A 27,780-nucleotide genomic window follows, 5' to 3' on the forward strand; every position below is an offset into this window, starting at 1 on the left:
GCTCACCAGCCTGGGATCTCCTCTCTGGCTGCTCAAGCTGGATGGGGTTGGTTTGATGCACAGGCAAGCTCAGCTGCTCAGGCTCTTCTGCTGTGTGACAAGAAGCCCAACAGACAGACAGACAGACAGACAGACAGACAGACACACAGACACACACACCCCGATGGGCTGCTGTCATCTGCCAGACTCCAGGATGCCCTTCTGACATCCTGACAGGGCTGCTGATTCACAAGGACAGCATCCTTGGGCAGTAGGCAGCTGGCAGATAGATTCCTTTTCTTGCATTTAATAACTGGATGGGACAAAATTTGCAGCAAAACCACTGCTGATTTTACACATGAAGCTGCTGCACACCCCTGTTTGTCTCACCCTGCAATAGGAAGGGCATTCCCTACACTATTCCTAGAAGAAGAATTCTCACCAAATTCTGTATCTAGCCTTTTTCTTCTCAGTCCCCAAAAAACAAGGCAAACAAAAACCAACACAACAACAAAACCAAGCCCACTGTGATGTTTAAGAGATCAAATGTACTTGTACTGAAAAATAATGAAGTCAATGTATTTGTCAGCCACCATCACCATAGGGAAGTTTAATTCAACTGGAAATCTACAGTTCTCAATCTGTGATAACAACCAGCAGCATAAGCATCATTACATTGGTGAGAAATACAATACACACAAAATGAAATGAAAGAAAATAGGAAGCAAATTGCAGTATTGTTTTTCTTCTCAGTGTATGATTATGAGTTCTATAAACATATTCCTTCTTGGTGTAAGAGTGACAAATTATTAGGAAGCAGATAGAAATTAACTAAGTTTCTGACTACCTTATTCAGAGGATCACATTTTAAACCTGAGACTTTATTGTTCCTTGAATGCCAATGGTTAATACTTTTTGAGGCAGAAAACATTTGCTTTCTTCCTCCATGGCCTGCACCCAAAGCACACTGAAATCAGTGGAAATAGTTCTGCTGACTTCAAAGACCTTTAGATCAAGCCCGGTCCCTTCTGTGGTTTACAATTTCATTGTTAAATACCACAGAACAGGAAATATTTGTTTTAAGTTATTTTTCCTTTTATTCGCTACACATTTTAAAAGCAGCCTGAAAGCAAGATGCCTTGCAAGGTCCACTGCCCAGTGAGCAGTACCTCATAGGCAGCTGAGAGAGCCCCTGCACAGCTCAGAGGCTCAGGTACAAGTACTTTCTCATTTTTGTTTCTGTGACAAAGGCTGCTTCTTCCAGGAAGCACAGCAGCCTCCCTGCAGCAGCTTGCCACTCTATGATCAATGAACTGGGCATTAGGGTTGCTGCATCCTTACTCTTGGTTGCTCCCTGCTTGTCCTCAACAGATCATCAGACAAGCAACTCTCCAAATCCAGCACTGAACCTAAACATGGGCCTCTAAAACTACTGTTTGAATCTAAGAAAATTATTTCCACAAACACCTTTCCTAACTGTTTACCTTTATGGCCAAACCAAGTTGGCCTTTAAAACCTGGGAAATTCAGAGATGACACAAACACCTCTACCAAACTCAACACACCTCTCATCATGGAGTGTTTCACAGCCCAGCAGCAGCTGACCTTCTGCCTGTTCTGCCCAGGCCTCTTCAGACACAGATCACAAATACATTGTCAACAGCTGCCTCTGAAGAGGCATCCCAGTGCCAGCCTCAAGGGACTCCACAGGGAAACACTACACGTTATCAGACACTCAGCACAATCCCAAATGACACCCACCCTGTTTATAGATGCCAGCAGGTGCTGCTTGTTTTTATAGCTAATCCCATTGGCTGGGAAGTTTTCTGGCTCCAGAGAACTTGCTAATAGGTTTCTTGTGATTATGTCATTATATTTTGTGTGGCCTTGGTTTCTCTTCTCTTTTGTGAAGTTCCAAATAAACATCCATAATGCTCAGTCCCTACCATCCTCTGTGTTAGTTCCACTTGTCCAGTGAGGATGGGATTTCAACACATGTTTCAGTCTAAAATTACAGTGCACTCTGACACTGTATGAGAGGGATTATATGTTATCCCTCCCAGCAAGAGAAACACTGTTCAATATCCAATTTAGGTGTTACAAGCTAGGGAGACTGCACCTCACTCATGTCTTAACTTGCTTCCTTTCAGTCTTGCACAGCACTAATATCCCTAACAGTGGTCACATACTTTTTAGTGCTTCTTCTATCCAGAATATGTCAGAGATCTTTTGTCCAGCATCCACAGCACTGGCAGTGTCCTCAGAGGCCCTGCTGACACACTAACATCCCTTTATTTTTGTCCTTAACTTTCCCTAGATTCCTTTATAACTGAGCCAGAAGACTCACAGAAAATTCCTACAAAGAATCTGACCCTGTTACTATTGGTCCATTAAAACCCAGGGGGAAGTGGGAACACACCAAACCCAGCTGCCCAGGCTGCCTCCAGCATGGGCTGTTCAGACCTTTTCTTCAGAGACTGGCAACTGTAGATCCATTTTAATGGGCCACTATCAGTTTTTGAAGCAAAATTGAGATTACTATTACAGGCTCAAAAAGTTTAAGAGGAATCATTTCACTGTGATTGTGTCTCACAAGGGGCTGATTTAAAACCAATAAAATTCGTCTTTGGCTCAGCGAGAAATTGAAGTTTTTTCCCGGAGAGGCAGAACACAAAAGCTGGCATGCATGAAATGAAGGGCTGCTAAAATTAGATGCACTCTTGTGGTTTGGGTAGGCTCCTGGTTATTCCCAGATACCCAAAAGTAGGTCATTCAAAGCTTAACAAAGACATTTCCCTCAGACTTGACATTTTAGAGGCGGTTGAAAAGACCACCTGACGGGAGAATGTTATCAACACGTCACACTGGGGTTTCACTCTGCCTTGGCAGCGTTCTGAGAGAGCTGCAGTGCTGCACCACCAGGCTTTTGTCACTTCACTGCAGCTGCTTTAGCAGCTTGCTCTTATCAGCTGTTAGAAGTGACAAGGAAATCAAACACCAATGAATTTTCATTAAAGGGAATGAAAGTAAGAGATCAATAGAAACCTTTAGCTGCTAACAGAGCATGGGAGTTTAACAGCTTTACAAAGCTTTTCTTTTTTTTTCCCTGCATAAATGATGGGGAAGTATTAAAGCTGTAGTTTAGGAGAAGCATATGAATAACTGGTTGCTCATTAGCAGATCATGGCCATGATCTGAGGTAGGAGATCTTTAGGGTCTTTACTGACATCCTAAAAGGATTTCTGTACCTTTGCCCCAATTCCTGGCTACTGTAATAGCTAAACAATGACCGTGATCTTTCCTCTGACCAGTACCCTATTTAGATTAATGCAGTAGGAAGTAGATAGAAATATGCTGGTGACCCAGAACATAAGTAAAATAGGATCCTGCAGAAAGCAAAGCAGATTTCTTGGGAAAACGCAAACAGCCACAAGCTGGATGCCAGTGGAGAGCAGGATGCAGCTCTGCAAAGAGCTCCAGACAGGGCAAATTCCTTAAACATATGAAGAGAAGTTGCTTTTTAAAAGCATTTTATTCCAGCATCTCCAGTGGAGAGGCAGGACAGCTCTACTATTTATCCTTGTGCTGGTCTGTCATTTGCTTGGGCAGTGGGGGAAAGAAGTGTCACACTGCCCCCGCTTTCCCTCAAAGCCCTCCCTCAGCAAGATCACAAGGCAGAGATGAAAGGTCAGCAATGCTCCAGCACATGCTGGAGCTTGGGACACTTTCAAAATGTGGGGACAACCACCTGGAAGGCTCTGATAAGAGGGAAATGCTTTCCTGGATAGCTAAATTGATCAGCACAGGAGCACTGGTAGGGAGCCCCAAAAGCAGGAGAGAAAACAAAAGCAAACTTAGTAACTCATTGAACCAGTAAAAGGAGGAGGGTTTGTGGCAGTTCCTATAGGTGTGTGTGTGGAGGGGGTCTGTAATGGAAGAAAAAAAAATGGCTGAGCCATGCTGCCTGGAGTGTTCAAGCCAAGGGCCCACCTCCTTTCCCACCTGCTTTCCTGGCCTGTCAGCTCCAAAAGAAAGCCATGTTATAATGACTGCTGCCCTTTAAAGACCCCTGCTATAAATCTGTAGGCAATCTAAATATTTACCAAAGTAGTCACACCTCGGTACGTGACTGTGTAATGTAAGAACAGCAAACACAAAAAGTGGATTTATAGTGACCATAAAATTTTCATTCCCAGCTTCCTGACTTAACAGAGAGTCTATGGCCAACCTTCACATTGCACTTCCATGTCATTTATGACAACAGTACTGCACTCCTGACACCCTTGAACATTTGCAACTAATTTTTATTTTCATGAATCTGTATGGTACTTGCTGGGTCCTGACAGGGCTTTCTCTGCTCAAATAAGTTTCATACTGTATGTGATGCTCAATAGCACACATACACAACTTTCATGACATACTGTCTACTCTCTAATAATTTACATGAATCTCTTCTCCCATTTTCCTGTCCTTTGCACTGCATATAGACTGTGGGATTAGACACAATATTTTAGAAAGTTTATGACTTTTTCAGCAACACTGCATCACAAGTTACTCCTTTTCCTGTGTTTCAGTCTTTTTCCTAGAGCACAGAGCTCATGTGAACTGATCCACTGTGATCCACACTCATTTAGAGAGTGTGGTCTATGTCATTGCCCTGTCCATGTGATTGCCATCATTTTGTCCTTGATTAATTGCTTTGCATGTCACCAGATGAAATGTTAATTTGTTTGACCACACCCAGAGTACCAATTTTTCTCTGTGCAACTTTCCTCTTCCCTGTTTGCCATACATGTTGCAAACAGTGACCATTATCACTGGGCTTCTGTTGTATAATTATCACTTACTGGTTTTGTGGAACTGCCCATTGCAAAAAATGCTGGTCTAAGTAACTCCACCTTTGCAAAACCAGTGTGACAATGAAGTTTACTCACCTAGATTTTTTTCTTCTCTGTTGTGTAAAAATAGGAAGTGGTGGGGTTTTAAATATTCTGTAATGGGGCTCATTCTGGTTACACTTCTCCATGGAGTATTTCTGCTTTCAAATTCACTGATGGCCTACCATGAACTATGTAAGAACGTCCTGGGAACAGAAACCCAAGATCCTCTACTCCTTATTGATGGAAAGGCTGAATATTTAGATCTTCAACTTCTTGCTCTCTAAATTATGCTTTCCTGGCAGAACACAATGATCCAACTTCAACAGGAACTGGGTATTGCTATTATTGGTAATTGGTATATGATATTCTATTGGGTATAGAACTGGTATTCTGCCCTCAACCAGAAGCCTGGTATTAAACTGAGCTGCAAAGAGGTGGTTCTTAATTAGGCCATCAAAACCCCAGGGAACAAGCCAGGTCACTCATTCTGTAAATGTGCTTTGTGCTGTAAACACCCTCATCTCCCAGCTTGTGTGACTTCAGCATCTCAGCATGTCCAGCAAGCTGGGCTGTTTAGTGAATTTAGGATGACCTCAGAGAAAGGATGACTTCCTCCTCAAAGGGTAATTTCTTGGAGGCTCCTTAGTGCCAGAGAGCTGTTCCAGTGTCTCCTGAGCCTATTTGTCAGCCATTGTCACTGAATGCACAGAACACAATGGTCTTACACAGAGAGATCTGAGAGTCTGAAATTCCAAGTTATTCCCTGTAACTTTAATTTTCAAGGATGCTTTAAGTATTTTTACATTATAGTGACTAAAAGGCCTGCCCTAGCACATGGAGACAGAACACTTCTGCCATGTCACGTACAGAGAAAGAAAACCAGGAAATTCAGAGTCCCAAAGCACTCTACCACTGATTTAGTTTTAGTCCCTTCAGGGCACTGATCCTTCCAGGCTTTCTTGGTTTTCACTTCCTTGTGATCTGTATCACCCCATTAATAAGAGAATGACTGCTCCACCCCTTTCTAGTCAGTGTCGGCCACTTTCGATCATCACAGCTTGTTTTCCCATTTTATCTCTGGAGGAACCATACCTGTGTGAGAAATCTGCTGAAGCTGCAACTCCTGGGAGTGGCAATGAATAGTATTCACAGGACTCATGCCTTTCATATTTAGATACTGAGATAAACAATCTTATCTTCCTTCTATGGCTTATTATTTAGCCTGGGACTGCTCATTGTATTTATATTTCCCTGAGGCATTTAGCAAAGACACAAATGTAATTTATCAGTAACAAACACTATGAAGAGCAGACAGCTGGGAAGTGAAACAGATGTTAAAATGAAATGATTCACATCATGAGGATTTTGTTAATTCATCTCAGGCTTTTGGACTTCACAGCTCCACTGAAACAATGTTTTGGTACAACTCCTACAAGTAGACATCCATTACCCTGTTTCCAGAACATGTTCTCCATAAGGAGCCCAGCAGATGCTGCTGGCACAAGGACCAGCAGCAAATCAACAACTCTTGCTAAGGTTGGACCACAGATTCCCCAGAGCCAGTACTGGCTCCTCTCACAGAGATTGCTGGGAATGAATAGTTCAGTTAACACAGTTGCAGCTTAGTATGCACTTAAGAAAAGGCTTTATTTCACTAATTCCATTAAAATATAGGAACACAGACCTAAAATTCTTGACAGTTCTCACCTGGGACATGTAGCATGCATGCTTTTTATATGCCATTTTGCTGGAGAGTTTATGTTACTGAAAGTAAGTTTGGTCATATTTCTGTATCTTCCACTACATCTTCAGCTTCACAGTCACAAATCCATTTAATTAAAATCTCTCCTGTGTTAAGACAATCACGAGCAGCAAAATAAAGTATTCCAATAAAAGATGAAATGCATTGGGAATCTGGTTGTTCTCTATAGTGGCATTGTTGCAGGTTAACAAATGACACCTGGAGAGGAGGAGTTACACAGAATTCCTCCCTCTGCTTCACTCCAGAAGGGATGCCAGAAATCACCACAGATATTCTTGGTATCCCAGCCCTGGCAGCAGCCAGCACAAGTCAGGCAGCAGCAGCAGGCAACAGCAGCTAGAGGATACATGTCCTGTTAACTTTACCAGTTTGTTGCATGGAGGGACTTGAGAGGAAGGGATGTCCCAGGCTCACTAACACTGATGTGTTTGGCAGTAGTGGAAGGCACATCCCAGCCACAGGGCCACCTCCCCCTGCAGAACCCAGACTGCCTCCAAGACAGATATCAAAGCTTCTAAAAATGAAGCCATTGTGAGGATTTTTAACATATGAGAAAAAAGTTTGCATTTTCACTAGCCTTGTGCTCAGGAAAAGCTCAGCTGCTGTGACTAAAATAAAACTCAGTCTAAGATACTGGCCCACATGGTTACAACCAAGAAAAAGGTGTTTATTGTAGCCTGAACTAAAGGGATACCTGCTGTGCTTGTAGGTGTGCTACTGTAGCCTGAGTGAAAATTACCTCCTGTTACTGAACTGCACCCAATTTATTTCAATTCAAATTTTCCTCTGGAATGTAGTAAGTTAACCTACTTCAAATGGAACAACTTTATCCTTAGAAACATTATAAAAACAGCAGGTAGAAAGAATGAAACCCAAGATTTCACAGCTGAGTCGCTAATTCACATGGGTTACCCATCTTACAGTTTAGGACCATTATAATTACTATTACAGATCATCATAATTAGTTAAATTGCAGACTGGAACTGTGGTAAGTAAATGTGATGACTGATTAACGCTGCTGACAACTGACAATATATAATCCAGTTTAAAGATGTAGCTGTTAATTTTCATAACACTCTGTGGCCATGATGTGCTCAAGTATATAGATAAAAAACAATTTATCCTCTTAAAAACCTGCACAAGTGAGAAGCCCTTAATTAGAATAGGCCTTTAAACTTCTGCAAGGAATGACCAGACACCACTAAAGCAGGAGCTGCTTTCTACTGCATATCATAAGGGCTTGCTAGAGCTACTGGATTGCTAACAGGTTACTTCAGCTGTAAAAATTGAGATAATTAAGTACACTAAAATTAGCCACTAGAACTTGATTAGGAAAGAACATCATGAAATGGTGACTCCTTTGAAATCTGAGGGTCTCAAATACCCCGTGAGAGAAAATAAAGAGCTGAATTTCAGTTTAAAGAAAAGCAATTTTAAAAAATGCAAATAGTACACAAAAACTAGACTGTTCCTCCTCTGGAGCTGCCATCCTGGATTACACCTATTGCTCACAAAAACAGGCACAAACAGGTGGGTCCATGTACAAAGAGAGAGGGAGAAAAAGGGCGAAAAGAAGTTTAGAAAAATCCTACAAATACCCAAGTATTTTTCTTTCCCTAACTTCCTTTTCCCAGATTTTATACAGACCTTCACAGACAATTTCCAGGATCAAGCCATGGTTCTGTGATCTGTGGTCACCCCTACTATAAATTTGTGCATACTTGCCAGTGTTTCCCACTAAGGCAGAAGATTCTGCAGTTAATCTGAGAACCCCCATTAAACTGAAGTTTCTGTGAAAGTCTGTTAAGAGTTGGAGAGTTCACAAGTGATCTGCTCTTGCAGAAAATCTCACACACCACTGACTTTGGATATTTCTGTATGAAGTATCCAGTCTAAACATGGATGAAGGTGAAACAGTGGAATTGCCCAAGCAGGAAAATCTAAACTGCTCCCCTAGGATGTGCTCTCTAAGTGGTGAGAGACCCATTTGTTTTATTGACCCCATAACACATTTTACCTTTCTGCCATCTCATATTCACACTCTTAAAATATTAAATAGATACAAACACATTTCTGGTACTTACACTAGGAACTTGAGAATGATTAATTACTGAACATATTAAAACTACTTCAGACCACAAGATAACTGGCCTGGCCTTGAAAAGCACTATTGATGGGCACCACGAGATGGCCAACACTGCAAAGCAAAGCAAAGCAAAGCAGAAGCTTTGGACATTAACACTGCACACAAAAACTAACTCTACATTGAAATATACAGTTTATTTTCTCAAAGTCAAGCAATACCATTTGTCAGTAGGTACATGTTAAGTGTCAGGCAGGAAAACTGTACATTTTCACTCTGGGCTGCAGGATCCAAACAGTTGGAGAAGCACTGTGGAAATCTTTCACTATACAAAGAGATCTAGAATTGAGAACAACAAAGGATGAAGAAACAGCCATCCCCAGGACGCCAAAGGCAAAACATTAGCACCAGATTTTTTTCAAAAAGCAACAGTACAGCTATTTACAGATTTACATATAACATTGGGAGGCCACCATCTTCACGTTTCCAGGGTGAGTGATTTTCAAAAGTTTTGAAAAAGGAAAGGAGATATTAGTGTCTACACAACTGTTCTGTGAAAAGGATAATAGATATAGCTTTCACAATATTGCTACCTTTTATCAGAGATCTAAATCAAAGTACTGTATACAAACACATTGTAATTATATTATTCTTCACATTTCACATACACATTTCAGAGTAACCACAATATGTAAAATTTTTAAAATGCCACAGATAAAACAATGCACACTTTTCTCCAAGCTAAGACAAGCATAATTTATTTATGTTTAGTTTTGGGTTTGTTATGGTTAAGGGATAGGTTTAAGGACAAAGGGACCAGTTGTCCTGGGAACATAGCAGCAAATAACTGTGAGAGGCCAGAAGACTACATTTCTGAACTAGGAGGGAGAAACTAAGGTCAGCTGTAGGTCTTGTAAAATGGTAGTTCCATTTGACCTCAACCGATGCACATCAACATAATTTCAATTAAAATTTGGTCCAGGTATACAAAGTAGTGCACGATAAGGGTGTGTGTGGGGGAAACAGTCCTTTTAATGTTTGCACCTGTCTGTAAAGGAACTGGTTCCAGGGGATTTTTGTTCCCCAGTTCCCCAGCTCACAAGGAATTCACTGATCAGTGTCTTTCCAGTTCTCACCCCACAAAAGAGAGGATTCAGGTAAGAAGGACAGAAAAACTCTTATGAATGCTGCCATACTGCAGGAGTAGTGGGAAGAATTCTTTGCTCTCTTTTCAACAACTGACTGTATTTTCAACCTGCTTTGCTACAGACTGGCATTCACATCAGCCTTGAAAATGGCTTCTGGTTGGGGAACCTATTTGTCTGAGGAGAGAGAAATCTTTCCCTTAGGACAATGGAAATGGTATATACACAAAGTCTTCCCGGACTTTCTTTGCCTGCAAAACTTTATCTTAACATAGAACTTGACACTTAAGACACTATAGAATCTTACTGCAGGTATCTATGCAAGTCAGCATGACCCATTACTGTGCTGCAAACATGAGTTAGCACCTCTTTTTAGAGCTACTGGAAATTATCTAAGTCAATGGCAGTATTATGAGATCAGATTAGTGATCTGATACTGTGAACTAACATCCTCTCCTTTATCACTGTTCAATGGAAAAAACAAGCAAACAGCCCCACTTATGTTCACAGTTACAACACAGAGTTGCTCCAAGTAATGCACAGTATTTACATAGCAGAATTGTTTCTATTGCATTTGGTAGTCTGAGAAAGAGGAACAAACAGCATTATGTAGGTCAACTTCAGTATAACTTAATTGTCTATATAAAACCATCACAATGTTGAGCAACCAGAAGAAAAACACAAGCAGTGTCCTTAACCTACATTTATTTCCATGAAGTGTAGTGGGTTTGGGACAAGAAGAATAAAACATGCATAAAAAAAGCACAAAAAAGCAAACGAGCCTTGTAAATAATTTAGATGAAAAATGTTTTGAATAAAATCAGCACAGTACTTCCAGCCTGTTTCTTAAATCAAGTACAACTTGGTAAAGAAAATCACTTGCATTGCATTAAGAGAGTGTACAAATATGTCTTGCAAAATAATTTAAAAAAAATCTTCATCAAGGTAGGCATTAGGTGATTTGCAAGCTGCTTAAAAAGCATTTAACTAGACTGATTTTGAAGTTGTTTTCTGCATGGGGAAAGTGCCATCCTATATACAATATTACAAAAAAGTGTCTGATGCCACAGGATCAGAGTGACACTGTATTTCAGCAATCTGAATATATTAGCTATAAGATGCATGCTTCCCCTATTTAATGTGTATTTAAAAAACATAAAAAACCACTAAATTTAGAGCTTCTAAATGTGTGTGCATTTGTGAATTGCTGTAGGGTTTTCCAGCAGACTGTGCAGCATCTGAACATAAAGGAAGTATACAACCTATTCTAAAAACCATTGTTAGCATGCACAACTGCCACAGACTTTGAACATACTGAGCAGAAAGGTTGAGTCTCTCCCCTTTTGTGGAGCTTTCTGGAAGTTAAGCAATGAGGAACAGCTGTAGAGTCCAGCAATAAAAATGTGTTCTAAAAAATTAAATACATAATTCAAAAAAAATGAAAGAGAGCATTATTGCTGTTGTGAGAGCTATTTTTCTCTTGTGCACTTGTTTCTCTATCAGACACTCAAGCAAGCCAAGAGACTCATTTGTACACTTGGAAACTGCCCTATTCCTTCCTTCTTTCCCATTTTCCCATTGCTGGTTGGACTGTGCCCTTATTTGAGCCGCTCGGGTTGGAGGCTGTCAGTCAGACACTTCAGCTGCTCCTCCCCCAGCTTGATCTTGTCCTCAAGCTCTCGCTGCTCAATGATGAGGGCTGACTTCATTTTCACAAAGTGCTCATAGTCCGCTAAGTTCTCCTCGCTCAAGTAGTTCGCCAAGATGTCGAAGACAATGCGCTCTCGCCGATCCAGGTTTTCCTTCAGCTCCTTGGCATCCTCGTGTTGCTGGGTCAGCAGCTTTTGCTTATCTACCAGTGTCCGCTTAGGAGAAAAGAAAAACAGTTAAAAATTCACTGGGTTCACTAGGTTGGGACAGCAGCTTCACTGTTCAATTCTCTCTCAAGTCTGTTTTAGCTACAGAGACCTTCCTGAATATTTAGAAAGGTGGAAAAAAATGCGCCTTAAAATTTAGACTAATAAAATGCATTAACAAACTGATAAAAAATGTAGTAAATCAATGAAAGACACACCATTACTTTCTGTTGGCCTCAAAAGCATTACTTCAAAGATTCCTTTACTATTTAATAGTTATAAATAGCTGTTTACAATATAGTTGCCTTTGAAGAATAGTTCTTCAAATTAAGATTCAGCTGTCTTACATCTTCCGTACAGCACTGGCACGCTGTGGTTACAGAACCCAGAAACAGACCAGCTAATGGATCCATTTGTCCTTATACAGCTCCTGACACTGTATTTAGCAATTCTGCTGCACCCACAAGTCTTCCCAAGGACATGTGAAGTCCTGTGGTCTTCAGACATGAGCAAGAGTGAAAGCTGGGGCAAGACAACAGAAGGGCAAAAGGGAAGCAAAAGAAAGAAGACAGCAGAAGACAGCAGCCTCTCCCCCAGCATCACCTGTCTGCACAGCCAAGAGTCCCACCCGCATCACCTGGCTGCCCTCCTTTGGCAGTACATGGAGAGACACAGGAGCACCATCAATCCAACCTATCTCAGATGTCTGCCTACAAGTGATTGCTTTTTTCCAGTGACAGAGTATGCCTGGCTTACTCTGACATCAAGAATTCTGTACAGGTGTCTGAACTTAATTAAAAAGTGTCCCTAAGAGGTACCAATCCATAACTTCTAGCTTTGCTTCAGAGATGGATTTTCTTTGAGAAGCTTTCTTCAAATAAACCTCAGTCTGTTCTAATAAATGTGTCCATCTTTTTAATTTGCACCTACTGTTAAATCACACATGCTGTTTAATAAGCCTGAAGGATTTACAGAGAAGTATTTTTGCAGGATATAAAACAATCTTTCCAAGATGGAAGTATGAGACAAAGGGGGCTACAGGCTAGTGAGCTTCAATAAACCTACCTGTCAGAGGTGCACATGCATCCTGTGCTGACTCTTTCTACAGACAAACCAAAGCTCAAGAGTGAAATGTTTTCAGATTTGTGCTCTCAATGTATTTAAAATACACAGCCTAGATTAACTCAGAATTCAAGACAGCTATGGAAGACAAGTCAGAAAAATCACACACTATTAGAAAAAAGTTTAATCTTCCCTTGAGCTTATGCCGGGGGAAAAAAATCCCACTGCAAGTTGCAAGCAAAATTATCTGCTGCAAAGAGATGGAACTAAAAGCTCTCCTGAGCTCACCAGGGCAAGTAGCAGACAGCCTCAAACCCAGAAGTGTGGTTAGACTGCTCCCAGGGCAGCCTTGCAGGTGTGTGCACACTGAGCAGCAGTAACTAGCCAGAATCTGATGAATGCAAGAGGATGTGGACACAAAGCACAAGCAATGAGAAGACACTGGCCTTGTTTCTAAGAGCAAGGGGGCTGGTAGCTCTTCAGATGAAGCCCCTTTCAGAAGCTGAACTTGAAATACCTGATACTGTTCCCTGTGGCAAAAAAAAGACCTATAGCAAAGCATCTGACAGTCAAAGTATTAACTCAGCAGTTATTATTTGACTGCTTTTATTGAGAAAGTCTGGTAAGCTGTTGCTGGCTCCTAGAAAGTGGAAAGCTATCAGAGCAATGTTTATTAGACAATATCATCTTGGAAAGAAAAATCAGTGGTCACTGGGAATATGCTCTCCAACAATGGAAGCAAAATCCTCTGTTTTGTTTGTATGGTACATTAGCGGTTCACCACATAGCATCATTTGACCTACTAAAAGGACAAATACTAAAGGACAACCAAAAAAGCCACAAGCACCAGTCTAAATTCAACACTTCAAGATACATTTCATAGAATCATAGAATGGTTTGGGTTGCAAGGCACCTTAAAGATCATACAGTTCCAACCCCCGCTCTCACCATACCAGGTTTCTCAAAGCCCCATCCAACCTGGTCTTGAATATTTCCAGGTAGGAGGGTGGGTACCTCTCTGGGCAGCCTGTTCCAGTGCCTCACCACCCTCAGGAAAGAACTTCTTCCTAACATCTTATCTAAACCTCCTTCACCAGAAGGCCCCTCTCTTGTCCTATCACTACATGCCCTTGTAAAAACTCCCTGTTGTAAGCCCCCTTTAGGTACTGGCAGGCTGCTCTACGACCTCTCTGGTATTCTCTTCTCCAGGCTGAGCAGCCCCAAGTCTCTGCTTGTCTTCACAAGAGCAGTGCTCAGGCCTCTGATCAACTGAGTGGCCTTACTCTGCAAGTGTTCCAACAGGTCCATATCCTTCTGGTGTTTTGTGCCTTAGACCTGGATGCAGCACTGCACGTGGGCTCTCACAGGAGTAGAATCTCCTCCCTTGACCTGCTGGCCACGCTGCTTTTGATACAGCCCAGGACATGTTTGGCTCTCTAGGCTGCAAGTACACGTTGCTGGGTCTTGTTGAGCTCTTCATCCACCAATACCCCCAAGTCTTCCTCCCCAGGGCTCATCTCAGTCCTGATGGACCTCTCCTGATGTTACTAAGGCAAGATTGGTGTCAGTGCATGCGAAGATGAATGGGGATTGAAATATGTTAGAGATTTGGAGTTCTGTCAGTATAAATGTGACATCAGAACACACAGACAATTTCTGACTGTCCTTACTACATCATCTCCTCACCATCTTCCTTTTCCACATCCAGCCAGTAAACTATTTTTATCACAGCTCTCAGACTGTGTTTCCTATGTACCCAAATCATGGTAGCTCCTTCCCCATCACAAAACTGCAACCACACTTACAAAAAAGCCTAATGAGGGATTAAATTTCTCCAAGTGTCAGAAGCTTTGACCTGCCCTTTAATAAGCTGTCAAATACTTTCCTTTCCATCTCAGTCAGAGAGAAGTCTGAAGAGCCATTAATCAAGTATGTTGGGGCCAAACAGCAAAAGCACAGCTTCAGATCAGTCCCAGCATTTACTGGTTCTTATGTGTGAAATAATGCAACAGGCTGAAGAAGCAACATGAAGCCATAGCCTGTGGAAAAAATTCTGTTACAACGTTTAGGTGGACTGTTGGCATTTCAGTCCACAGCTACAAGCCAAAAATCCTGCTTCACATTCACTTAACCGTAGAAGCTAAACTAACTCTAAACACACACCCCCTCCACACTCTCTATTTATTTTAGCCCAAGTTTCACAGGATCTACATCTCTCCTTTGGTACATATCTGTGTTGCTATCTATCTCCTTCCTAGGTAAGGTCTGATGGGATGTGAAGTTAAAAAAATTGCTGCAAGCCATGCCTCCCCCTGTTCCCCCCCTCCCCTGCTTTTTTTTAAAGGCTTGTCCTTCTGTTGTTTTTTGCTCTTGCTCCTCACTAGGCATTGTGGAAGGAAGCTTTTAGTAGATGAGAAGCATTTTCTTTTTAACAACCTTACAGATTTGTATCAAGATCCTCACTGAGTATAAAGAAGTCTGCAAGCTTTCTGCATTACAGCACAAACACTCCTTTTCAAATCTTGAATTGTTACCATATTTTTGTTCGCCTCCTTTTTATGCTCTTATCAGTAGATTCCCATTTTCTTTAAACTTTTGCCAAGAAGTCTGTTTTCTAGTATGTTGCACCCCAAACCCACTTTTTCTCAGCAAGCCACTCATAGTTTCAGTATTGCAAGAAAAGAAGGCAAAGAGGAAAGTTTTAAGAAATTAAAAAAAAAAAAAAGTCTTATGAGATTTATCCACACATTATCCCTCATGCTGAGTGCTGCAACTTAGATAAACAAAACCAGGCATACTCCCCTGTCCCATGAGCTTCCCTAAATGTAGGAATATTATTGTTGGCCCTTCTCACCCGTTCTTCTGGAGAGGTGTTGTCATCCAGGTTATTGAGGGCGTTTTCCACCCGGGCCAGACGACCAGACAGGGACAGCAGGAGGTTGACCACTTTGTCAAGGTCACCAATAAACATCTTGAATTTGTCAAACTCATTTGGTTTGCAGACTTCTTTCACAATGGCCTCTACCTCCTCTCCCAGGATATTGTTTGCTTGGATGTCTTCCAGAAGTGTCTCCCGTGCCTCTCTCAGCACCTGCAGTTTCCTACTAATGCTGTCAATAAGTTCTTGCTGTGGAAAATAAAGGAGATAAGAATTTATTAGCACTACTGCCTTTCCCCCTACTTCTGAAAGTCATGTCAGCTGGCACTTTAACACATTTCAGACTTCCATGAGGCTTTGACAAGGAGTGCATTACAAATAAATACCTGCCTGTGTCAAAGGTCTGTATCTCTGCATTCAAAGGTTCAGGACACAGCTGCACAACGCTCAGCTTAAGACCTGTGCTAAAGCAAATTACCTTTGTGGAAAAAGATGAAGGCTTTTCACCCTACCAAGAAGCCTTCCTGCTTTTTCTCTGAGCAGCTTTAAAGCTGCTATGAACAGCAGAAAGTACAGCACATGTCTGTGTCTCTAAATACCAGGTCAGGTCCATAACACCTTGCTGAAGAGCTACACTTAGGAAGAGACACAGTACTAGAAAAACAATCCTGTATTTTCCACATGATGCAGTTAAAACTAGGGCACTGTCAAGCATTCTTTTCCTTTCTGCATAACATTAGCATTCCTCCAATAGCAGTCCTTCCACTCTCAGAAAATCTTAGCATTAACAGCGCCTTATAACATTTCTCCAGGGTAGTCATAATCCCTAGGGCACTGGGAATAAAATCTACTGTACTGTACAAAGCAGCTCTGCACAAAGCTGTGCAAAGTGGCTCTGCCAAAGGACCAAAGAAGCATCACTGTCCTGGGCCAGATGAACACACAGCCTCACCTGAACTTTGGGGGGGTTCTGTACTGCAGTCCCCACTGCCTGAGGTACACTTGCACTGCCTTAGAAAAGCACATCAGGTACAGAACCAGCAGAAACCAGACCAAGAATCCAGATCTCCTTTGATCACCTGTGGTCCTTCTGTACTTCTCTGCATTTGGGCAAGAGCTCTTGTTTCTCACATGCCCATTAGCTTTTGGTGCACAAGTGGTGTGAGTTAGCTCAGCCAGCTGTCAACTCTGAGGTAATTCACACCCTAAAAATGCCTTGTTATTTAAATGTAGGTGCCTATTTCGTATTCAGCTAATTTCAGGTAAGAAAAATTTCCAAAGCGTTCTCTAAACATACACCTCAGTGCAAATTCTGAATGAAAATGACATCCTTTCAAATAGTCATTATTTCACAGTACCCCTAGCTCTTTTTTTTAAATTACTCATGACATTCTTTAGGAACTCTGCTTTCTAAATGCAAATCTGATTACAAGCCTTCATGATTACTGAGAAACATACTGATAGCAGCTGTTGCTCACAGAGGCCCCTGAACAGTCACTGCCAATTTATTTTGGGAACAAAAACCAGCACAAAACAAAGTCTGTCATCTTAACAGAAAGCAAGTACACCGTGCAAATGTAGCAGCCTTTTTGAAAGTAGAAATTCAACCCATGGATTATCCATACTGGTTTTTTCCTTTTTGATTTAATGTACTCAGGTTAATCTGGATCTGGGTTATCTGCTAGCCTTGGTGCCCAAAAGATTAAGGTAGTAAGCAGTTCTACAGATGCCTGCTTTACTGACTGATTAATCTGCAGGATTTTATTTTCCCCCTTCTCTGAATGCAAATGCAGTTTGATTTGGATTATGTAGGTCACAGTGCTACACCCTCACTTCCCTCAGATGACATGCACTATGCTGCTGTTTCACCATCTGAAACACAGCAGGATACTGTGGTGCTCTATGTTATTATCTCAAGGGGTTTTTTTCCACTTCTGCAGCTATGCTGCAACTTTCTTTAATAAAAAAAAAGCCAGAGCTGCTCAGCATTTACTGATCTGGTCTGCCAGTCCAGATCAGCTCTCTCAGTTTCTTTCTTTGAAAAAGAAAGAAGCCATTTTCCCAGTAACATCCTGTTTAGTAACATCCCTGCAGCTGAAGCTAAGCTCTAAAGCAACAATTTTCCAGGTGAGAAGGCCATAAATACTAAGACTGTCATATCTACTAAGAATTGGATTATGATTACTAATTGCTTTGTACCCAGATGAAGCAGCCTCTGCATGCAGCAACTGTGAACTCACTACATCCTTTTGCTAAACAGCAGAAAACCTGTATTATGTTCAATATCTACTGAGCCAGAAGAGCTGCAGTTTACATCTTCAGGCTGGCAGATGAATAATTTATGGCTGTGAATTCTGTACCAGTACACAAGAAAACAATAAAGTCATTCTTACTGATCTGACTAGCAACACAGAAGGTGGCTCAGCAGAGTGCTGCTCAGGTGGCTCACTGCTTGTCACACTTTTATATAAATTATACTCTGCTTTCAGCTCACCACCCCATTCCTAAGGAATTCAAGCCTCAAACCAGATAAAAATTGGTATACATTAATTATTTTTACACTCTTCAGCAGTTGCTGAAATTTTCCTAAGGGCAAGGGGAAACTTCTACACAGCTATACATGGATTTTCCTTACTACAAAAAACAGTCTTACAGCATCTTCAAAATCTGATCAGTATTTTATAATTGTGGTAAACCTACATTAAACTCAGTACACAAGACACACACAGTCTACTCCTGCTAGCTGGGAATACAGGGATTGGCTCAAAAAATCAAAATTAAAAAATTAACAACCCTATATGAAATTCCAATACTTATTTCAAAAGTAAAAATATCACCACACATTTCTGGTTTGCAGAGCAGAGAATGACAGATACAGGAATAATTTCACAGTGGACTGCAATTAAGATATCTCATAACAGAACTACCAGTTTCCAGGAATCAAGAAACAGGTTCTGGGCATATGGCCCATGTAAAACTACTAAAGTCATAAAGTGTGCCATTGAAATGTTCAGGTCCCTAACAATCCCTTGTTAAACTGCTGCCAAATATGAGAAGCTGGACCAAGCTGCATCTTCTATCCATTTACTAAAGATGCCTTGACCCACTTACAAAGAGTTTTATATGTTTTGTGACAAGATCCATGATGAAAGCCCACTGAACTGAGTGCTCCATCTCCATGTGGAAGAGCAGGGAGAGAAGCAAGCAGCAGGGCATGTGTGCTACAACATGTACACTTAGAGGAGAAGGTGGGAGGGTTCTGCTAAAAGCCCTTGGTGAAAACCTTCCTGTGTCATATGATTAGTGGTATATATTGAAGTTGGGGGATGGATGGAGAAGTATGGAAAGGGTAAACATGATTTTCCTGTTAAGAAACCAACAAAAGTAAATGGCACTCTTGCTTATAAAAGTTTTAGTATTTAGTTTGTTGAGCAAACAAGAAAGGTTTAATTTTACCTCCCTCCTATGCTGTAATTAATGAGAATTAAACTACTTCTAGCAAAATCATGAATGTGACAATCACATGTGGCACCAGATAAAACCAAATTATTTAAAATGAAATGAAATCCCTAATTTGTCTAAGTAGCACAGCTGTTGGATTCAGCAGCTGTCTAGCAAGAGGGTGAGGGAAGGGCTCTGCCGCAGGCACACCAAGCCCTGGCAGTGCACAGCACACTGAACAGTGTGATGCACAGGGAGGCTGAAACAACACAGAGGTAACAGAAAACACAACAGCCCCCTCAAATGCATTGCCAGCCACGCCTGCTCTGAACCACAGGTGGAAATCTCTCATTCTTAGCAACTAAATACAGTCCTAATAATTAAAAATCATTTCTTTGGGACTGGATTATCAAGTACACCCTGGCAGCTGATTTTTAAGCAGAGAGCTGACTTGGACAAAAAAGGTTTGCACACCACTACATTACTGGCTTAGGTAAACAGAGTTAAACTACATCACTTTACTTGATCAAACAGAACATTTCCTCCAGCTTATCCATACTGGGAACAATTATTAAAATATTTTGCGCCAAGTTACTAATGAGATGAATGCAATGATATTACTGCAGGACAGCGCTTTCTCCTACCACACAAATGTCAGATCCTCACTGTAGTATCTAGGGAATTATGGTGACCTTTGTTCAGAAATAAAACACCAAAGGATGGGGATGAATAAGAAGACTGCTTCCCTCCCTTGTGACAAGCAACTTCCAGTGAATCCACCAGGCTAATTAATTATCTCCCACAATCATTATTAATTTGGGAGGCAGGAGGAATATTTTGCTGTTCATGAAAACAAAGGGTGAGGAAAACAAAAAAGAAAAAAGAAGGTGTGTGTATGTTCCTTCTGTCTCAAGACAAAACCAAATTTCAAAAATTTGGAACAGCTAAAACCACCACCAGCTTCAGTGGGATACATAAGCACTCTATTTCTTTTTACATAGAGAGAAATAGAGAAGGACCTCAAATGGAAAAGGGTATTTTAAAAAACCTCCTCAAGACTTCTCCCTTTGAGACTTTCCAAAGCACACAAGTTGCAAGAAGCACCTAACATGAAGTACCTAAATTCAGAGGTGTATACTTAACTCATCTCCACAAAGAAACAAAAAACCCCCCAGAACCCAAAGAGGCTGATTTTTTCCAAGTGATCCTGCACATCTAGAAGGCCTTTTATTGGAGGCTGTTTAGTCAAGCAAATTCAGTTAATGTAATGAACAGAACTCACAGCCTCCCATTACACTTTTAGAATGTCTTTTACCTTCTTCTCTGACAAATCATGATCCAGCTCATCTTCAGAATCATCCTCACTCTGCTGCTGTTGCTGCTGTTCCTGCATGTCCTTCATTTTAATCAGCAGCTCTGCCTTTGGTGCAGATGTGCTGTAGTAAGTAGAATTGGTTGTCAGGGAGATAGCAGATGGTGCACTCTGCTCCTCTTTCCTGGGAAAAAGTCAAAACTTTCATTAACTGCCTTGACACCCTAATCAATGAAAGAAAGGAGAATGTTTTAGAGCCATAATTTCCCCAAGCAAGCAGGGGGTTCAAGAGAAAACTGTTACCTATATAAATAAGATAAATAAACACTGTCTGAGAATAAAATCTGTATGAATTCAGTACATGGTCAGCAAAAGTTAAAACTGAAACTACACAGATGATTGTACATCATTACAAGAATTGAAATGCATCAAAGATATTGCAGCTGGAAACAAAATGGAAAGTTACATTTTACAAAGTAGCGCCAAAAAATCTCAGTGTCATAGATGGCATCCTTTTGGATTGAGAAAGTACAATTTTTGATTAGGGAATCATAAACTTCTTGAGAAGGATACAACTTATCAGATAATTTGTATCAAGAAAATAAAAAAATAGAACATCAATGTGGATGGAATTAAATTATTTTTTTCTTTGATCTCATTCACTTCTAGGAAATGCCTCATGCCCGCTTCAAGGTGTCATCATAAATTTTCATCACATAAAAAAGGCAAGAATATTGTTCCTTATCTATCCAGTTACTAGTCTGGATGATTTTGGTGAAATATGTAATCACAATGAAATGGCAAAAGTTAATTAATACTTAAGTTGTCAAAAATTGGCTTTCAACCATGTCTTGGAAATCTTTCATATTGTACAACACTCCTGTTTCTGTCATTAATAGTACATGCTCGACTACTATCTTATCACAGAAGTCTCAGAAAAGACCCCCAGCAGAAGGAAGACTCACATCCAGCCCCCATGGAATACTGACACACTCTGGATAGAAGCTTAAAGCTTACAAAGACATACCAGCTTACAGAAGGTAATACTCACTTCTCTTCTGAAATTTTTGGAGAGGGAACTTTTGGCAGAAGCTTCCTGCGCTGCTGAGCTTCTTCTAGGAGATGTTCATCTTTAGGGAATATACCAACCATCAGATCCATTGTTGTTTTTATTTTCACATTAGGATCTAGTATGTCTGCTAGAGATTTATCTCTTCCCACAATTTCTCTGGCGAGTTCCTCTGACTTCCAGTCTTCTAAGGTCTTTTCTTTGGCCTTCACATAGCTGGAAGCTTGTGTGGCAGCACTGCTGTCCTTCAAGTTGCTCCCAGGTTCTTCAGCTGGTTGAGGGTCAACTGGTTTGGTTCTGGCTTCTGGTTCTGGCTCTACACCTTGCCTGGTGTAAGCACAGAATCGTGAATAGGATTGCTCAGAAGTGCTGAGTGTTTTAATCTGGTCCTTTTCCAAACCACTGGGTAAAGCAGGAGGCTCCATGGTACTGACAAGGCTCTGCCGACTCTCCTTCTCTGCACTGCTCTCAGAATGAACTATCTTGATGGGAACCATTTTAACTGTAGTATTGTTGTCTATAACCCTTTCAATTCTGGAAAATAAACAAAATCCATCCTTAGAAATGGAAGAACCTTAAATCTCAATTTATATCTGCAAATCAGAGGGGAAAGCCAGAAAGACAGGTAAGAGAGTGAGATAATGGACTACTCATAGCACTGTGTCTCAAACCCTAAATCTACACGTTCTTTTCTGCCCACAAACTTTAAATAGAATTATTAGTTAATTTGTAAGGGATCCTAACATCAGCCTTGCACAATACTCACGATACAGGATTTCTGTTTGTTTCCATGAACATGAGGGTCCAAACTCAGCAGCCAGGCCCCAGATTTCAGACAGCACTACTGAATCACCTTTTACCCTTTTGCTGCCATGGGCACAGAGGAAAACACCCTCAGGTCACCCTCACTGCCTCACACAGATCCAACAGTGGCCTCTCCCCTTGGCCTGACAGGCAGCTGAGCTGCCTGGGGAGTCTGTGATGCCCTCACATCAATTCTCAGCTCTTCCAAGGCAAGAGACAACAGACCAGATGGGAGCATCCCACAGGCTAGGTTTTTGCTGAGCTACAAGAATAAAAAGAATCACACATGGGAAATCTGGAAATCATTCAAAACTTAATTACATGGTTTAAAAAAATCTTCACTTATAAAATTTCACATATAAACATAGAAGCTTAATAACTAGATCCTACCATAATGTTCTAGATTTCCACTTAAAGAAGAGAAACCAGTCATTGAAGAGGATAACACATAATTCTGGATATTCTTTTTAAGAGAAGCCTGTACCAGAACTTCTGTACTGCACAGCAAAAAGGGCCACCTTAGCCATTCAGTAAGGAAAGGTATTTAAAGCAGATGCTAACTTAGATTTTTAAACTGGACAATAACATGTTAAATAACATTACAGAAACATCTGTAGCTTATGTAAACCATATAAGAAACTGAAGTCTAGTTTAGTGGTTCTGAGTTTGCAAAAAGTTTAAAATTATTGTCATAATGTGGGTGTGGAACCTCTACAGCAAGGAAAGGAACATTGCCTACTAGCTAAAATATCTGGTTTTGTCTGGCTGGGTAGCTTGCTGCCTTTCAGATAAGTGACCAGGACATACTACAGCTCTTTCCCTCTAAGTGTGGGTGTGTCACTTTCCCTAAAATAAGCTTATACTTTTCTACTGTTGGTAACAGCAGAATCTGTTTGACTTGACATTTTTCTAACTTGCATTTTAAATGTTTATTTGCCTCTGAATGAACGTGCAGCCCCTCAGTAGGTATTTAATTTCCACAAGTGCTTTGTGGATATGCTGTGACATACTGATCCAACTCCTGGGGCAGGTTTCCAGCCCATGCTGAACCTCCCCATTCCATTTCATCAGGCTGTTTTCATTCAAGGGGACTGTCGCTTTGAAGAGCTCACTTCTGCGCCCACTGCTTAGACCCAGCTCCCCACCTGCAGACTGGGACTCTCCTGACTGCAGCAGAGCTGGGCAGTGCCCAGCCACCACCCCCAACCCTTTCTTTTGCTTATTTTAATTAAAGCCCACACATTTGAAGCTCCATCAGAATGTGAAGAGGAACGTATTTTGGAATCTGGGGGAAATATAAGATGAATGCATGTATGGGTGCAACTGGAAAAGAAGTGAGTTGAGTGCAATTCTTCATCTAAAATGCCCAGCATCTGTTTTGAGACTTTGAGTACATTCCTCTCAGCGTAGTCAAAGATTTTAGAAAACCTTAAGGCATCCTTAAATCAATTGCTCTCAATAAAAGCAAAGACAGTTCAACACCAGGTGTTTCAAAAATTCTGTTTCTGCAATCACTACCCTGCTGATTTCTGAAGCTTTTCCATCTGTGGAAAGGCAGCATGAAATTTTGACTTGCAGCAACTCTGCTTATGGACATTCCAAAGCTTAACCCAACCACAAAATGTCCCTCCTTGACTTGAGTTTAGGTTTACTGGAAATCTATGGATGCACTCTTTTCAGCTTTGCTGCTGCTGAACAGCTGTTTTTGGCAATAGCTGAGCTGTGTACACCATCAGTGTACAGTACACCATCAGTACAGCACACAGTAATGTGTGTGTTTGCCCCACGCACATTATTCTACCTAAATCACTCTGGGAAACCCTGCACACACAAGACATTTCTCTTAAAAGAGTACAAAAGCTATAAGCTAACACCATCAAACATCAGTTGCCTCCAGCATACAAAGTGGCCATGTCCAAACACTTCTACGCAAGGAGCCAATAGAAATAATAAGCCAAATCTGATTAACTATGTATTAAGATAAACCTCCTTAACATATTTTATTCATATGAAATAAACACCATATCAAAAGTTCTGAGGTATGGCCACCACACTTGTGCTTTTTTGGCCAAACCTGTTTTAGTGAGTAATTTAATTATTAACTCGGGACAATACATTGTGTACAAACAAGAGCTGTCTGGGCCTAAGAATTTTAAATGTTAGCAAAAGATTCTCAGGGTAAGTATTTCATCTTTCAGATATGGGCATATAATTAGGCACACCTCAGTGCTCATTTCAATATTAAAGCTTAGCAAAAAGGAAGGACAAATACAATTGCCTTTCTACACATCCTTCGTATCTGTTCATAAAGTACTACATTAAGGAAGTCAAAGCAAAATATTAAGGAAGTCATTATTGTCATCTACCTTAGCACATGGATTCTAGGGTTCATATGACATATTGCACTTTTAATTGTAAATTATATTATTACTTCATGTTAAAAACACAGCAGAATGAAACCTCATTTTTTCCTCCAGTTGTAAGAGGAAAAACACTGAAGCTTATTTAGGAATAAAAGTGATTTATGTTTTCATGTAATGAGGCAAAATGGAAAACAGCCTCAGTTTGTTCAACCATTTACATTAGAGTAGAGAAAAGCCATGCCAACTGCTTTTGCTCAGAGAAGCAACCTCTGCAAGAATTTAGAGATTTTGTTTTCATTCTTTAACCATGAATTACAGTGCTGAAGGATTTATGAAAACCAAGATTCCTGAGCTTCCTGGAAGAGTGTGTTATCTTGTGGTAGAATAACCTTTTATGATGTTAGCAGCATATGACAGACACAGCAATCCATTAATTTCAGTCAGTTGTCTAATTCTGAGATTATCTACCCTGGGAAACGACTGACAATCTCCTACTGAGTGTTCAGTCCTTGTCAACATAAAGTGTTGAGGACCTCTCCACAGACACCCTGAAGTGCCACATTTCACTGTAAAAGCAACATAAAACCAGTCATGATTTGGCAAGTGTATATTGCTCTGTGTGTTTTCAAAACAGATGTTCTCACAAAGGATCCAGCTTCCCTTCCCACATCTGCTTTGTCCCTCCCTACACTGATTCATGTTTATATACAGACTCAGGTAGGGGAGATGATGACAGGGACTTTTCTGACTTTGCCTGTACTTTCAGAGGAAAATCCCTTAGAACCCTCCCCTTTCATTTTCTGCTAACTACCAGGTGTAACACCTGGGCAGCACAAGTCAACTAAAAGAAACCACAGACCAGCTGAAGGACATTAATGGTACCAAAAGGAATTTCACACAAGTCTGTGGTCTCTAAAATATGCTGCAATGGCTCAATGCTTAATGAACTTGAAGAATGTGTAAAGAAAATGAAGAGACAATCAATAATAACATCTAACTGGGCAAGAAGTGTTAATAAAATAGTAGAGGAGTTACATCTAGTACCTGGCTGGGTTCTCATCCTGTAGGGACACAGGAGGCTTATCAGTGAGCTTCTGTGGTGCAAACTGGGGAGAAGGGGACCTTGATGACTCCATGCCAGGTTTCTGAAGATATCGATACTTGGTAGACTCTGACTTAAGGTGTGTTTTTTCTTCTAAGTGCTGACAAACATTCTCTGTGGATGACACTTGCTGGAGCTGCTGTGGATTAGCACTCTTCAGTTTTCCATTGAAAGCTGCAGGGCTCTGACAGAGAGAGGATTGACTGGCAAAGACTTGGGCAGAGCTGGGGGATGAGGACAGGAAGGGCTGGCCAGGTGCTCCCAGCAGGGATTCAGAAGAGGTGCCGAGGGGCGGTGCAGAAATATCTGGTCGCCTGTATTTGTCTCTTTTAGGTGGTGGTGGCCTCTGAGGAGCAGGTCCACGCTTCTTGTTCAGCGGCACTGGCTCTGTTCTATGGTTTTCCTCTCCTTTGCCCGAGGACTGACAGGAGTGGTTCTCTTTAGAGGTCTGTGGCTCAGAGCAGGGCAGGTGAGGCAGGCTACAATCCTTGCTCTTCTCATTCACATTTTCCTGAGAGTACCGGTAGTCACTAGGCAATGTCCCAGACCTGCCCCGACTCTCGTGAGGCAGAACTGTAGGTTCTTGCACGTGCAAAGGTCTGACAGAAGACTTCCACTTGTGGCCTAAATTCTGGTCCAGGTGATCTCTCTTCTCTTGTGGGCTTTCCCTCAGGACCCTTGTGTCAGCTTGCCTAGAGAAAAGAACATGCTTTTAGTATGCTGCTGATTTATTTATTTCGGTGCAAGGCCAATGCACCAACCCAGGAAGCTTGAACACTGAGATCACATCCAACACTGAACACCAACTCCTCCAGTCTATGGTAACTGTACAGCACAAAAACATCCTCTCATGTATAGGCACACATGGTGTACTTAATCTAACGCGATGAGTCAAAACATAATGTCAGGCTAAATTAGGGTATGGAGCGCCACAGGACACGACACAACCTCTGGGTAACCCAAGGCGCTGCACTTGCACAGCTTAGTTAAATGCACAGCCAAACAGCCAAATGTTGGTAGAAAACAAAACTGTCTCCAGTTTTGTTTAATTCTAAAAACTTAATTCTAAAAAAATTTACAATTTAATTCTCTTCTTGCTCCAAAGTCAGTAACAAAGTGTGTGAAACACGTTTCTTATCTGGGTGCAATAATACTTCAGTAACATTTTAAAATGTGAACTGAATACCAGGAACTTTAATTATCAATCTGGAGGTTGAATTTTTGTGTGTCTGCTGAAAAATGAAATGAGAGCAAACAAAATGTTTGCTGAAGCTAAAAAATTGGGGAAAATCACTATCTCCTGAATTAAGGCGGAAAAGAAAATTTAGAAATTTATTTTCTGGTCAGACTTATTTTAAGGTTGAACTTCTTTTGCCCTGTCAGTACAAATGACAAACAATGGCCAAAAAGGCCTTATCTTATCCTAACAGATTTTGAGTTTATTCCAGTTTCACACTCTCTCTATAGTGACGAAACAGCCTTTTCCAGTTCCAGGCTTGTCCTTTGCCGCACGACACGTAGAACATTTGTGCTCACCAGATAAAGACAAAGTGGGGAAGGAGCAGAAGGCAGGAGAAAGTACCTCTGGAGCCCCAAGAGGAGACTGGTTTGCCCTCTGCTTTAAAGGAGGCTGAAGAGACATTATGAGCTTAGAAAACAAGCTGCAACAAAGAAGTTAAAGGCTTCAGAGAGTTACTAATGTAAATTATGCTACTGACAGTGCTGGTCTCTGTATTTTTAAATAGTAATCCTGTAGTGATCCACTGCCCAAGCCTTCTTTTGAGGTGACTCTCAAAGAGGCATCTTTCCCAGCCCATTTGTAAAATAAAGTTTAGTTGAATTTTTCAATGTAAACGTGTTATTAACATCACTGTACCAATTTTGAGATTGTCTATAGGCAGTTAACACCAGTGTGTAGGAAAACAAAATTTGAGATAAAAGCACATACATGAAATAACTATTAAAGTCTGTTGTAAATTCAAGAAGAAAAAAAATTACACACTGCATTTCTATTTTAATTAAATTAAAACAAATATTTAAAATTA

General features: G+C 41.0%; 1 protein-coding gene across 2 annotated transcripts in view; it reads right to left on the reverse strand.

The window, feature by feature from the left end:
* Positions 1-8,881: 8,881 nt before the first annotated feature.
* SHROOM2 (shroom family member 2) overlaps positions 8,882-27,780 on the reverse strand; it is a 117,185-nt gene continuing 98,286 nt past the window's right edge. For both annotated transcript variants that reach the window (XM_030960044.1, XM_030960033.1), the window contains exons 6-10: positions 25,678-26,427; positions 21,449-22,000; positions 20,401-20,581; positions 15,621-15,893; positions 8,882-11,713 (exon numbers count right to left, since the gene is read on the reverse strand). In XM_030960044.1, the coding sequence (XP_030815904.1) occupies positions 11,447-11,713; positions 15,621-15,893; positions 20,401-20,581; positions 21,449-22,000; positions 25,678-26,427 (2,023 nt within the window). In that variant the 3' untranslated portion in view covers positions 8,882-11,446. The remainder of the gene's footprint in view (positions 11,714-15,620; positions 15,894-20,400; positions 20,582-21,448; positions 22,001-25,677; positions 26,428-27,780) is intronic.

The sequence above is a fragment of the Camarhynchus parvulus genome, chromosome 1 (assembly GCF_901933205.1).
Source record: "Camarhynchus parvulus chromosome 1, STF_HiC, whole genome shotgun sequence".
In the NCBI taxonomy this organism is placed as follows: Eukaryota; Metazoa; Chordata; class Aves; order Passeriformes; family Thraupidae; genus Camarhynchus; species Camarhynchus parvulus.